Source organism: Argopecten irradians, chromosome 10 (genome assembly GCF_041381155.1).
Source record: "Argopecten irradians isolate NY chromosome 10, Ai_NY, whole genome shotgun sequence".
In the NCBI taxonomy this organism is placed as follows: Eukaryota; Metazoa; Mollusca; class Bivalvia; order Pectinida; family Pectinidae; genus Argopecten; species Argopecten irradians.
Genome location: NC_091143.1, coordinates 3,563,439 through 3,578,735, shown reverse-complemented (window position 1 = coordinate 3,578,735; position 15,297 = coordinate 3,563,439). Strand labels below are relative to the sequence as shown.

General features: G+C 36.4%; 2 protein-coding genes across 3 annotated transcripts in view; one reads left to right on the top strand and one right to left on the bottom strand.

The window, feature by feature from the left end:
* LOC138332922 (ATP-dependent Clp protease ATP-binding subunit ClpX-like) overlaps positions 1–8,303 on the top strand; it is a 33,172-nt gene extending 24,869 nt beyond the window's left edge. The window contains exon 11 of one of the 2 annotated variants that reach the window (XM_069280952.1): positions 658–8,303. In XM_069280952.1, coding sequence (XP_069137053.1) covers positions 658–795 — 138 coding nt within the window. In that variant the 3' untranslated portion in view covers positions 796–8,303. The remainder of the gene's footprint in view (positions 1–657) is intronic. The other variant, XM_069280951.1, reaches the window with a different exon arrangement.
* Positions 8,304–9,058: 755 nt separating this feature from the next.
* On the bottom strand, positions 9,059–14,097 carry LOC138334039 (galectin-7-like). Its single transcript, XM_069282756.1, has 6 exons — positions 14,062–14,097; positions 13,712–13,752; positions 13,551–13,566; positions 11,418–11,503; positions 10,693–10,909; positions 9,059–10,267 (listed from the first exon to the last, which is right to left on the bottom strand). Exons 1-6 carry the CDS (start codon positions 14,095–14,097, stop codon positions 10,151–10,153), a joined length of 513 nt encoding a protein of 170 aa, XP_069138857.1. The 3' UTR covers positions 9,059–10,150.
* Between the last annotated feature and the right edge of the window lie 1,200 nt (positions 14,098–15,297).

Sequence of the window (15,297 nt, the reverse complement as noted above, 5' to 3'; positions counted from 1 at the left end):
GTACAATGTACCGGGCTGTAATCTTTCTCTTTATACACATTACAGGACAATCTATTACTAACAGCCATGTACAATGTACCGGGCTGTAATCTTTCTCTTTATACACATTACAGGACAATCTATTACTAACGGCCATGTACAATGTACCGGGCTGTAATCTTTCTCTTTATACACATTACAGGACAATCTATTACTAACGGCCATGTACAATGTACCGGGCTGTAATCTTTCTCTTTATACACATTACAGGACAATCTATTACTAACAGCCATGTACAATGTACCGGGCTGTAATCTTTCTCTTTATACACATGACAGGACAATCTATTACTAACAGCCATGTACAATGTACTGGGCTGTAATCTTTCTCTTTATACACATGACAGGACAATCTATTACTAACGGCCATGTACAATGTACCGGGCTGTAATCTTTCTCTTTATACACATTACAGGACAATCTATTACTAACAGCCATGTACAATGTACTGGGCTGTAATCTTTCTCTTTATACACATGACAGGACAATCTATTACTAACAGCCATGTACAATGTACCGGGCTGTAATCTTTCTCTTTATACACATTACAGGACAATCTATTACTAACGGCCATGTACAATGTACCGGGCTGTAATCTTTCTCTTTATACACATTACAGGACAATCTATATGATGTACCGGGCTCTAAGATAGTGAAGGTGACACTGACAGAGGACTGTGTAAGGAATGGGACGCCTGTTACCTATACATACGCGGAGGAGGAGGAAGAGTGTGAGAGGGTCAATACCACGGCATAATGATTCTAATCCAACAGTCAGGACACTGGTGAGCTGGCTGATCTGATGTGTCTGAGCTAGCTTGTCTGTGTGACATATCAGAGAGATGGTGAGCTCTTTTATTACCTGGTGTCTTAACGACAACATGGCCAGCTTGTCTCTGAAATGATGTTTCATTCAGATCAGTATATAAATAAAGGATCTTATATAAATGACTATGTAATACAAAATGTATTAGTTAAATTCAATAATTTGATATAGCACGAGCCTTAACATATCAAATTATTTAAGTTAAATAAATTTTATATTTCATAGCCATTAATGTGAGATTTAAATTATCACATGGCCAGACAGTTAAATATTGACAAAAACTATCAATTTTGTTTCTTCTGTATAGTTGTTAATTTGCTGATGTAAAATTTTGCAATTTAGTGTTTCCAACATATTTGCGTTGGTTCATTTTCACGACTCATCTTTGTAGTCTATGAAAGCCTCATTCACTGGATGGTATGTAAAACCATGATTTTCGAACAATATCGCAAGGTTTTCGCGAGTTTAGAGTTTTTTGATTTTAGAGAAATTAAAACCTGTTCGAATATCAGCAACTATACCGTAGAAAAGAGCAGATAAACCAGGCTCATATTGGACGTGTCTGTCTACCGATACAATCATGTAACATCATATGGTGATTACGACATCACTATTACCTCTCACATTAGTGTTATTACACGTGTGTCTTACGATAGAACTGGCCAGTGGTGTGATAAAAATGGCTTTCAAGCTTAAAGCTTGTCTATCTCTTTGACCATATTAAAGGATAATAGTAGGCTTTCATGGAATGATACAATATATAATCGTGAATATGGTGAGCTGGCTTATATTATATATATTTTGGTATTAAGATGAAACAATGAGATGTCTGATGAGTCGCACAGGAAAGATGAAAAGCTGCACTGAATTATCTGATTGTCTTTTCCTGGTAAAGATGGTTAGCTATATATGCCATACTGATAAAAATGTCCTGGTATGAGTGGAGATGGGTGACTAGCTTGTTTGATATCATAGAAGTTTGACATTTGTCAGATCTCAATAAACGTACATGGATACATCAGTTAAACAGGCATAAATTACTGTATCTGTATCAGTCTTTAAAAAATTGTATCCAGAAGACATACATTTGTGATAAAATGTCTGGATATAATTTGATGGGTTGTCTCCCCCTGTAGCATTACTAGTGTTTACTTTGAGAAAGGCTTAAATATTTCAGACTTCATCCAACTTCTGTCTTTTTGCAAGTGAATTTATTGATACACCATTGTTGTTTCTCAAGTTTCTTTGTGTTACTGAAGTAACTTAGTAGCTTCAGGATTCTAGGTGGTCAGAACAGATTGTATTATAAGATAATAACTCGAACAGTTTGATGATCAGACCATGGTGAACTGAAGGTAATAAGATGTAGCAGGGGCTCAACAAACTCAACAATCATAATTTCTTTCATATTTTGATATGTGATAGTTTGTTTTTTGATTATTGTAAAGTAAGTTATTGAAGTGGTATGTAAGAATTGTGTGAATGCAATTTTATATATTTGCCAGTTAAAATGTAATCGACAGTTTTTTCTGGTCCATTACATACAATGTTCTAGTTTTCACCATTTACTTTGCTCTTTAAAGAATATTATATAAGTAGCATTCATTTGTTGCTTCCAATGTACGATGTACGTAATTTACGATTGAAAGAGGAAGAACAATTGCTGCCATAGAAAAGCAAAACAGAAATGAATGATGAACGTTTCTTTCAATGAAAGGGATGTATTCTTGTTTAAATTAAAATGGCGACCTATTTGATCCCTGAAAAGACTTTCAACTGAAATCATTGTTTTAAGGATGCATCCATTTGTATACTTATGCTTATCATTGCGTTATAAATCCTTAATGCTATCCCCCATGTCTTTATTAATTGAACATTTTTACATTAAAATTTTGATTGGCTATAGTGGACCTTACTTCCTGTTGATTTCCTCTGAATGAAGAGCGATGTAGATTGTTGGATGTCAGATATACCATGTGCCTTAGTTTGTAACTTGTCAGTAAATTACTGGTTTCATCCACCAATACACCCAATACTTTATTGTAAAACCAATTGTTAAAATTCTATTTCTTGTAGTGTACACACATGTTCGAATAATTAATTTTATCAATTTTTCTGCGTCATTATTATAATTTACCATCTCTAAATGAGATAATTTCTGTGTAAATGATGAAATAATGCAGTTTTGTTTTCTAATTGTTCTTACACCTATATAATTATGATTTTTCATCGGATTTGGTGAGTGAACTACGTCTTAAAGATACAATATATGTACATTAAACAATGATTATGACTATGTATTTGTTTTATCAGTGATTGCCTGTACTGTTGATCACCGACAGAATGGGGAAGAACCTGTCCAGTAGCTTCCTAAACAAGTATTTCCTCCTAATAATGGTGATTTACTGTCCCTTTTCAGGATCAGAATAGAAGCCCTGCCCCACTTCCTCCTAACTGTGGTTTATAACACGCTAAAAGTTCCCAGTAATTTGGGATGGGGTCTCAGGGGGTAGTGTTGATATTTGAGTTGCAGAAATTGGCATTTTGAGTTGCAAAATTGGTGCACACATCCCCGTGTTGTGTTTTTATATAAAGAAAAGGACAATAGTATTTGTATTTAGATACACTTATATTACCGGGTACTTGTGGAAGTACATGCTAGTTATTTATCAAGGAAAGTTATTACTTTTTGTATTTGATTTACTATATTAGAAGACTTGACCCGTGCGTGTCTCTTTACTATATTAGAAGACTTGACCCGTGCGTGTCTCTTTACTATATTAGAAGACTTGACCCGTGCGTGTCTCTTTACTATATTAGAAGACTTGACCCGTGCGTGTCTCCATTAATTCAAAGGTTGTTATACAGCTGAACCAGTAGTCATTATAAGTTACAGTCAGTATCGGTGTTACGTTATCATATATTATGTAGGAATGGTGTTTCTTTTAAAAGGTCTTTCATCAGTTACCTCCAAAAATTAGAACTACTGTTCTTTATTTTGTGTAACAGTATCTAATCAAACATATTAGGGGGCATAATCTAGTATGTATCAGTATATTATCGAAAGAATCGAATCATTGTAATATTAATCGGTACATTGCTTGAACAGAATAATAACTCACTTTAATTATAAATTTGTATGTTTTTAGGTCATCTGACCCGAAGGGTCAGGATGACCTATAGTCATCATGTTTCGTCCGTCGTCGTGCGCCGTCCGCCGTGCGCCGTGCGCCGTCCGCCGTCCGCCGTGCGTTAACTTTTCACATTTTGAACTTCTTCTCAAGTTTGACCAGTGGGATTGAGCTGAAACTTACCTGAAATGATCCTGAGATGGTCCCGACAAAGTGTTGTTATTTTTCGGGTCGATCCGAAATCCAAGATGGCCGCCACAGCCGCCATCTTGAAAACACATTTTAAACTTCTTCTCAAGTTCTACCGGTGCGATTTGGCTGAAACTTGCATGAAATGATCCTGACATGGTCCCGACAAAGTGTTGTTATGTTTCGGGTCGATCCGAAATCCAAGATGGCCGCCACAGGCGCCATCTTGAAAACACATTTTGAACTTCTTCTCAAGTTCTACCGGTGCGATTTGGCTGAAACTTGCATGAAATGATCCTGACATAGTCCCGACAAAGTGTTGTTATTTTTCGGGTCGATCCGAAATCCAAGATGGCCGCCACAGCCACCATCTTGAAAACACATTTTAAACTTCTTCTCAAGTTCTACCGGTGCGATTTGGCTGAAACTTGCATGAAATGATCCTGACATGGTCCCGACAAAGTGTTGTTATTTTTCGGGTCGATCCGAAATCCAAGATGGCCGCCACAGGCGCCATCTTGAAAACACATTTTGAACTTCTTCTCAAGTTCTACCGGTGCGATTTGGCTGAAACTTGCATGAAATGATCCTGACATGGTCCCGACAAAGTGTTGTTATTTTTCGGGTCGATCCGAAATCCAAGATGGCCGCCACAGCCGCCATCTTGAAAACACATTTTGAACTTCTTCTCAAGTTCTACCGGTGCGATTTGGCTGAAACTTGCATGAAATGATCCTGACATGGTCCCGACAAAGTGTTGTTATTTTTCGGGTCGATCCGAAATCCAAGATGGCCGCCACAGGCGCCATCTTGAAAACACATTTTGAACTTTCTCAAGTTCTACCAGTGCGATTTCGCTGAAACTTGCATGAAATGATCCTGACATGGTCCCGACAAAGTCTTGTTATTTTTCGGGTCGATCCGAAATCCAAGATGGCCGCCACAGCCGCCATCTTGAAAACACATTTTGAACTTCTTCTCAAGTTCTACCAGTGCGATTTGGCTGAAACTTGCATGAAATGATCCTGACATAGTCCCGACAAAGTGTTGTTATTTTTCGGGTCGATCTGAAATCCAAGATGGCCGCCACAGTCTCCATCTTGAAAACACATTTTGAACTTCTTCTCAAGTTCTACCGGTGCAATTTCGCTGAAACTTGCATGAAATGATCCTGACATGGTCCAGACAAAGTGTTGTTATTTTTCGGGTCAATCCGAAATCCAAGATGGCCGTCACAGCCGCCATCTTGAAAACACATTTTGAACTTATTCTCAAGTTCTACCGAAGGGATTTGGCTGAAACTTGCATGAAATGATCCTGACATGGTCCAGACAAAGTATTGTTACATCTCTGGTTGATCCCAAATCGAAGATGACAACCATGACACTATGTATAATTAAGTTCCTATATTTAAAGGCCCTTGGGCCTCTTGTTTGAAATAAAATTTGTTGAAAGAAATTGAAAATGATCCTGACATGATCCTGACAAAGTGACACCATATATAAATAATTTTACTATTGTCAAGGTAGTCAGATGACCGTTAAGGCCCTTTGGGCCTCTTGTTTAGGTCATCTGACCCGAAGGGTCAGGATGACCTATAGTCGTCATGTTTCGTCCGTCGTCGTCCGCCGTGCGCCGTGCGCCGTGCGCCGTCCGCCGTGCGCCGTGCGTTAACTTTTCACATTTTGAACTTCTTCTCAAGTTCTACCAGTGCGATTTGGCTGAAACTTGCATGAAATGATCCTGACATGGTCCCGACAAAGTGTTGTTATTTTTCGGGTCGATCCGAAATCCAAGATGGCCGCCAAAGCCGCCATCTTGAAAACACATTTTGAACTTCTTCTCAAGTTCTACCGGTGCGATAAGGCTGAAACTTGCATGAAATGATCTTGACATGGTCCCGACAAAGTGTTGTTATTTTTCGGGTCGATCCGAAATCCAAGATGGCCGCCACAGCCGCCATCTTGAAAATACATTTTGAACTTCTTCTCAAGTTCTACAGGTGCAATTAGGCTGAAACTGGCATGAAATGATCCTGACATGGTCCCGACAAAGTGTTGTTACTTTTCGGGTCGATCCGAAATCCAAGATGGCCGCCACAGCCGCCATCTTGAAAACACATTTTGAACTTCTTCTCAAGTTCTACCAGTGCGATTTGGCTGAAACTTGCATGAAATGATCCTGACATGGTCCCGACAAAGTGTTGTTATTTTTCGGGTCGATCCGAAATCCAAGATGGCCGCCAAAGCCGCCATCTTGAAAATACATTTTGAACTTCTTCTCAAGTTCTACCAGTGCGATTAGGCTGAAACTGGCATGAAATGATCCTGACATGGTCCCGACAAAGTGTTGTTATTTTTCGGGTCGATCCGAAATCCAAGATGGCCGCCACAGCCGCCATCTTGAAAACACATTTTGAACTTCTTCTCAAGTTCTACCGGTGCGATTAGGCTGAAACTTGCATGAAATGATCCTGACATGGTCCCGACAAAGTGTTGTTATTTTTCGGGTCGATCCGAAATCCAAGATGGCCGCCAAAGCCGCCATCTTGAAAACACATTTTGAACTTCTTCTCAAGTTCTACCGGTGCGATTAGGCTGAAACTTGCATGAAATGATCCTGACATGGTCCCGACAAAGTGTTGTTATTTTTCGGGTCGATTTGAAATCCAAGATGGCCGCCAAAGCCGCCATCTTGAAAACACATTTTGAACTTCTTCTCAAGTTCTACCAGTGCGATTAGGCTGAAACTTGCATGAAATGATCCTGACATGGTCCCGACAAAGTGTTGTTATTTTTCGGGTCGATCCGAAATCCAAGATGGCCGCCAAAGCCGCCATCTTGAAAACACATTTTGAACTTCTTCTCAAGTTCTACCAGTGCGATTAGGCTGAAACTTGCATGAAATGATCCTGACATGGTCCCGACAAAGTGTTGTTATTTTTCGGGTCGATCCGAAATCCAAGATGGCCGCCAAAGCCGCCATCTTGAAAACACATTTTGAACTTCTTCTCAAGTTCTACCGGTGCGATTAGGCTGAAACTTGCATGAAATGATCCTGACATGGTCCCGACAAAGTGTTGTTATTTTTCGGGTCGATTTGAAATCCAAGATGGCCGCCACAGCCGCCATCTTGAAAACACATTTTGAACTTCTTCTCAAGTTCTACCAGTGCGATTTGGCTGAAACTTGCATGAAATGATCCTGACATGGTCCCGACAAAGTGTTGTTATTTTTCGGGTCGATCCGTAATCCAAGATGGCCGCCAAAGCCGCCATCTTGAAAACACATTTTGAACTTCTTCTGAAGTTCTACCAGTGTGATTTGGCTGAAACTTGCATGAAATGATCCTGACATGGTCCCGACAAAGTGTTGTTACATCTCTGGTTGATCCCAAATCGAAGATGGCTACCATGACACTATATCTAATTAATTTCCTACATGTTAAGGCCCTTTGGCCTCTTGTTTGAAATAAAATTTGTTGAAAGAAATTGAAAATGATCCTGACATGGTCCTGACAAATGACACCATATGAAATTAGATTTACTATTGCCAAGGTAGTCAGATGACCGTTAAGGCCCTTTGGGCCTCTTGTTTTTAACATCGGATCAAGAGACTAACTCCAGCTTAATATCTAGTGTTAATCAGTAGAGAGATGGGCCTACCTCCAGCAAATCTACCTGATATCCCATGATGGCACCATTATAATAAACACTGTTCTGTTCAATCCTCTGTAAATTGCATTATTTATTTCACTGTAAACCTATACAGTAACTATGGTCAGGAAGGTTTGTTGTTGCTAGCCGGTTCCCCTGAAGACATTGCATTACCGGGATGTGAATTTTGATCACCTATCATTATGCTATATACTAATTACCATGTGATGGTACGTACTGCGTACATATTGTTAATGTTTTGATATTACTTTTAATGCTATGACGGCATTGGTCTTAAAATATGTCTGTGAGTAGATGGACGGTTGATAAGATTTGTTGATGGGTGTTGTGTAGTATTATAAAGTATGGATCTTGTTTCGAGAATGTGGAGAGTTTTGTACAGAAGTACATATTATATAGTATTGCTATTTTGTAAATAAAGTCGACACATTTTAACATGAAAACAGTTTTGTTATTTGACTGCAAAGTATTTGATGAGGATGATTGAATGAAGTAACCAAATGAAATATTAAAAATATTTTTACAGTGAAACATTTCTCACTTGTCAAATAAAACATAAATATTAGGACCATGCATTAATTTGTTTTAAAATAAACAAGAAATATAATACAAATTTCAGTGAAAATTTCAGAAACAAATTGGGAGGCACGAAAATGATAGCTACTAAGTTCTAATGTCCAAGATGCGTGACGATTTTCACTCAATAATATCTAAAGCCAACTTACATGGAGCCATCCGTGTTTGTAAGTCTTTGCTCTGCTGTAACTTTCTTCATTCTTGGTTCCCTCTCAACTGCCTCGGCATGTGTCGTTAGTATTGCGTAGTAGTAAATTAGACTTGACTTTAGTTTACTATCACCAGAAGAAGTAGTATACCGTTCGCCTCTTTATTATAACATAAGAAGTTACCGAGGGAAGTGCATGGAATTCCAGTTTCTACTGTTCAGATACCGTAACAAAACGACAGTCTCCCATTATGTTACGACTTTTATTTAATAAATATATAGTGGTAGTCTTTATTTGGTGACCATACGTACGGTGTAAGAGTTACTTTGTCCTAGATATGTCGGCTTAAATGCGCTGTTTAGTCCCTTGCTTGAGAATGTTAATTAATTTAAAAAACAGACTTACAAAATATCTTACTAAAAGGTTTTTTTATACGCTGGGAGACTGAATGATACAAAACTTTCACTACACTGTTACCATCATCATTTAGAGAACTTTATTTTAAATACATTGTATATAACGTCAAAAACGGTATTGATCATATTTGAACCAACATTGCACCATGCAACCGCATACTTCGTGGATGCGTACAATATAGAAACATATCAAGAATTTTCTATTCTTGCTTATTATTGAAATTATTGAAAAAAAACCAGCAACATTCTTTTGGAATGGTATCCAGCAATTTTACTCTGCAGACAGGTACTGTATTTGTTCAATGAAAGTGTCGTCAACAATTAGTGAGTGCACGATTAAAATGACGACAAATTAACATGTAGTTTTATAATCAATTAACTAGACGAAACGTAACAAGTGGACTTGTTGACAGCTGTTGAAATACCAAGGTGGATGCATGTAGTTTTGCTCTTTTACGACGTGTGAGTTATTTTTTGATATGATTTAAACATATTTTATTTGCACATTATATACAAATGGGATTAGACACAAGTTGTAAACTTATAATTCGTCTTCTCCCGTAAAAATAACGATGATTTATACATATGACCGCAAATATGTAGTTCAAGCATGATGAAAATTTCTCTGTACCCTCATGTCTTTATAAAATAAATTTACTGTAAAATACAGAATCAATTTGTAAATAACATCATTAAATGAATAAAATGTCAAATATTAGAAATACACCTTTTTTCAAAGTACATGAAACTATTGTAATAGATACATTCAACAGTAAATTTAGTACATGTATATGTATCAGAATTGAAAAATTACGAACTGCTGGTTAGTAAGTTATTAAAATGTGTAAATACATATTTAGATGATGGGGTGTGGGTCATCTGACATTTATGACATTTACCTATGTCCGCGCCTGCCCCTGTTCTTCAAACTATGCTGATGAGATAATAATAGAGAACAGTTATATGTGGACAGTGTCGACCATAACTGCAGACGCACCAAACGAAACCGTCCTTTACATTGTCTGTCGATCAAAAACTAGCTGGTATAGGCTGAACTTCGCTAGCCAATGGAATTAGTCCGATCTTCTCTCTACTAAAGAGAGGATCGGACTGATACCCTTAGCTAGCGAAGTTTGTATAGGCTTATGATCACTGGACACGCATCTGGGAGACGCTGACATCACCAAAAATGACGAATGAGTCGATTTCATTCAGGGGCCGGACGCGATGTCGAAACTCCGTGAAGTGATTGTTATTTACAGCAATCTAAACACAATAGAGCGAATGATTACGATATGGTTCACAGGGATAATTACGTCTACATCACATCACTTTTCATACTAATTAATATAACTCAATTAGTTTCCACATATAATTATCTGCTTACCGACTATCGGTAAGCTTAACACAGATTATGTAACAACTGGATGAAAATATGTAAGAAAATATTCAACAGTCGATTATGGAATTACCAATTTTTAAATCCAGTATAAATAGTTTGCATTGAAATTGACTGAATAGAAGAAAATCACATGAAGCGCTTTAACCAAAAACTGCAATGGACTTTTGATGTTTTTCCGTAATTTACATGGATCAATTCAGTTTGTTTTGTCTTGTACCCTCCCGAACAATGGCACCCTCAAAATAAAGTACTTGTCGATATTTCATTCAACGTGTTACGGTACACGTACCTTGAACTTGTCCTCTTCAGCTAGTATCATGATCTCGAAGTTTGAGTTCGGCTGGAAGGGAAAGTAAGGAATGTTGTACTCCTCGACTCCCCAGTGTCCATGGACTTGTGAGTTCCTGATGATGCGGTGTATCTCCCCAGAGATCCGCACCCGGACGTCAAAGTGGAGAGCGATGTCATCACCGGCCTCCGAACTACGTACTAGGTTAACGGTGAATCTGAAAACAAAATAGGATCCAGTATCGAGTAAAGGGTACGATGCCAAATTTGTTCATATGTGTTTCATTATTACTGCGGTTAACAATGTAGAAACATAGTATAATGCACATTTGCTGTAGATATTGAGAAATATTTACCAAGGAGCTCGTGATGGAAAGGTTTCTGTCCGAGACGAGGATATTTGTGGTATGTAATGTACAACGTACCTTTAATTGTAGGCTTTACTGCTGTTGACAGCAGGACATTATCACAAACACTTCATGCTTCTATCATTTGCCCATTTAGACTTTTTTTCTAATTTGTTCTTATAACCACATAAAGATTTATTAGGTATGAAGTGCCAAATGAAATAGATGAAGTAGAGTCAAAAATTAAATCTCAAATAGTCCAAACAGAATTGCCTACTAGTAATTACACATATATTAACATGAAGATACCAAAATTTGTTTGCGAGAAAGTAAAATGATATCTTGCAATATGTAGAACATGGTGTTTTTGTGACATTACCTCTGACATGTGCTATGTGTGGTACCGCTGACAAACAGGATTTTCCCCGGTGTAACCCCGTCCGGAATGAGAGTCTTCACACGAGTCTTAAAATAGTAAAGAAACACATAACATATGATAGGACGTATTCCACCATTATAAGCAATACACCGCTTTATAGAGGAGAAGTATTAGTCTATTGTTAAAATTGAACTTCATGTTTCAGAATATTTCTGATAGTAGCAACTTTGAAAAAAATGCTAGCGCATTATGAGATGATTGTCTGCAAAGCTCTGGCATCTATAAGAACCATAGATGCCATAGGAAGATATTTTAATAATTATATCCCTATCAACTCACTTTAAGGTCTCTGCATTAACATCGTTTAAGCTAGACCAGAAAAAACAGTTTATCAACGACGATTTAATCCACAAGATGCAACAGCCGTTTTGACGGTGATCAGTTGACGTCACCACGTTAACATTAGTGACGTCATAATGGTCACGTTTTGGGTGTCAGTTATACCGTCATATACTTCACTTTGCCTTGGTTAGTTTATATAGTAGAAGTGACAAGACAATGTAAATATAGTCAAATAGACGCTGGTAATGACTTCTATATACACTAGAAATATGATCCTAATCTTTCGGACTTTTATCCTGCGACATACATTTGTTTCGCATATTTTGTCACAATTAATTTACATGTAACACACCTTAGACAAGCCATTACGCACATTCGCTTATGATCAACGTAATTATGTTTAGCTGAACCCCAGAAGTGCTTCATAGACATACACAATAAAACTACTGTAACGGGATCCTAATACCGTAACTTAACCTTCCTTCACGTATTCAACATACAAGTTTTTACTTATTCTTTCGCCAAAACAGCTTATAGGTTTGAGATACTTGTATGAGATTGTATTGCACTTGTCTCGAAGTTTTTATTTTTTTACTCGCCACGGCTCTCAAAATAAAAAGACTCGTTTCATCAAATCTGATAAGAAATTATCACTTATTTTAGATATATATACTTTGTAGTAAGACATGGCATGCCTTTGTCACTTATTTAGCACTATTTGTAATAAGAGAAGAAATATAAGTTACTTCATACACTATGATGTTATGTAATACATATGACTTGTAAGACAGGAATTAAAACCTACTGGATAAGAAATGTCACTGTTATGTGATTAGAATAAGATAGCTCTACATTAGTAAATATTACGTAATTCATCGAATAAAACACAAACGATAAATAAATACATGGTCATATAAATAGAACTGTATTATTATAAAAAATTATAACTATAGTATAAGTATAACTTAGTATAACTTACCAGATCAGACATGACACTGTCCACACGTAAATATTATATAAAATAATGTATAACTTACCAGATCAGACATGACACTGTCCACACGTAAATATTATATAAAATAAAGTATAACTTACCAGATCAGACATGACACTGTCCACACGTAAATATTATATAAAATAAAGTATAACTTACCAGATCAGACATGACACTGTCCACACGTAAATATTATATAAAATAAAGTATAACTTACCAGATCAGACATGACACTGTCCACACGTAAATATTATATAAAATAAAGTATAACTTACCAGATCAGACATGACACTGTCCACACGTAAATATTATATAAAATAATGTATAACTTACCAGATCAGACATGACACTGTCCACACGTGAATATTATATAAAATAATGTATAACTTACCAGATCAGACATGACACTGTCCACACGTAAATATTATATAAAATAAAGTATAACTTACCAGATCAGACATGACACTGTCCACACGTAAATATTATATAAAATAAAGTATAACTTACCAGATCAGACATGACACTGTCCACACGTAAATATTATATAAAATAAAGTATAACTTACCAGATCAGACATGACACTGTCCACACGTAAATATTATATAAAATAAAGTATAACTTACCAGATCAGACATGACACTGTCCACACGTAAATATTATATAAAATAAAGTATAACTTACAAGATCAGACATGACACTGTCCACACGTAAATATTATATAAAATAAAGTATAACTTACCAGATCAGACACGACACTGTCCACACGTAAATATTATATGAAATAAAGTATAACTTACCAGATCAGACACGACACTGTCCACACGTAAATATTATATAAAATAAAGTATAACTTACAAGATCAGACATGATACTGTCCATATGTAAATGTATGTATTACATGAAATAAAATATAACTTATGTAAATATTACATAAAATTAAAAAAAAAATCTTTCTTACTTGATCAGACATGACTCTGCCTTGCAATATTTAATGTTTTCCTAGTAACTTACGACTTAACATTAAGATAAGTACAATGTGACATCGAAACAACGGAAAGATGTACTCTGGAAATATCAATATTTTATTTCCGCGTTCTATTATTTATAACATTTTTATATATGTGACGTCATCTGCAAATCTCTTTTCACTTTTTTCATCCAATTGCATCATGAAGCAGCCGTGTATGCAGTCTTATGTCACATGTTGTATATAATGTATAGGTCGCTCACTTGTAAGAAGGGCCTGACTTAAAGTGTAATTGACTTGAATTAAGTAAATCAATACAGTAAAACATCATTAAGACGAACCTCTGGTGACCTGCAAAATAACTTCGTTATAAGCATAGTTCGTTATACACAGAATACAGATATTTTATGGAAAATTTAACAAAAAATGGTAATAGTTATGTTCTAACCACGAAGTCGTAATAAACGTGTTCGTTATAAACTTGTTTTAACAGCATTATCTAATGTAATGGTTAACAGATAAGATGTCTTTTCTAAATACGACAATGTTTAAAATGGATCGATTAACTGATCTTCGTCTGTGTTTTAATGTTTATATCATTTATCTGTGGTAAACTTTTAACTGATTTCAGGCCGACATTGGTGTTTGATGACGGTAGTTAAGATATTTGTCAAAATAATTAGCAGGGATCATTGTCCGAACATTGACACGTAAAAAATAAACACGCAGATGTACATGTACTTAACCAAATATCAAAATGATAGATAAAAATAAACATTAAACTGATCGAGAAGTTGAAAGATTCCAGATACACGAGTTGCCGGCTCCAATCATAAATAGCCCCTGTACCAGACCTGATCAATGATATGTGTATCAATGACGATAAAGGGAACGCTATCTCTTTAGTAACCTAATGGTTCTAGTTTCTGCCTTCATTGAAGATGGAACACGAAGTCGTCATTATGTCGTCGCTGCTCCTAAAACTGTCTCGCTGTCTTGCCACTTATTGTATTCAGCTGATATTTTGTGGTACTTCACGGTGTTACATTATTCTGTAATTCTGTTTTGAGTGGATGCATTAGTGAAGCAGTGTTCGTTATACGCATATCACACACATTTTATAGGAACATAGATTACTTTGTTACAACCAAGAATTCGTTGTAAGCATGTTAGTTATAAACGTGGTGTATACATTCTCTCGAATTCAATATTTTATTTTATTTCATTTCACGTATTTATAACGTGTAGCTTTACAATACCTTCTGTAATTTCGTATGTGAAATGACACAGGTGATACTGATTTGTGATGATATAATACTGTATGTTTATGAATAGCAACAACTGTAAACTTGGATGTTTTGCATGTGGATTATTTCGCTTTTTTATTTCAACTTTCATTCTTTCGGTGGTCTCCAATATTCCAGCTGTGCATTTTATGACGATATTCACGTCTAAAATTTAAACTTTATGAATATGTTTTAGGCATGGAAATGTCCATGCAAGAACGTGAAATAGACGACGCCTTCACGCTACGATAGTTCCAGTTTTACAGTATAGAAATGAAATCAAATACACTG

Bases quoted from the DNA above. Each gene is read 5' to 3' on its own strand.
- LOC138334039 (XM_069282756.1), bottom strand. From the start codon at position 14,097: ATGCTTATAACGAAGTTATTTTGCAGGTCACCAGAG. The intron at 13,753-14,061 runs GTTCGTCTTAAT...GTAAGTTACTAG, and splicing joins TATTTTGCAGGTCACCAGAG to GAAAACATTAAATATTGCAA. The intron at 10,268-10,692 runs GTACGTGTACCG...TATTGTGTTTAG, and splicing joins CTGAAGAGGACAAGTTCAAG to ATTGCTGTAAATAACAATCA.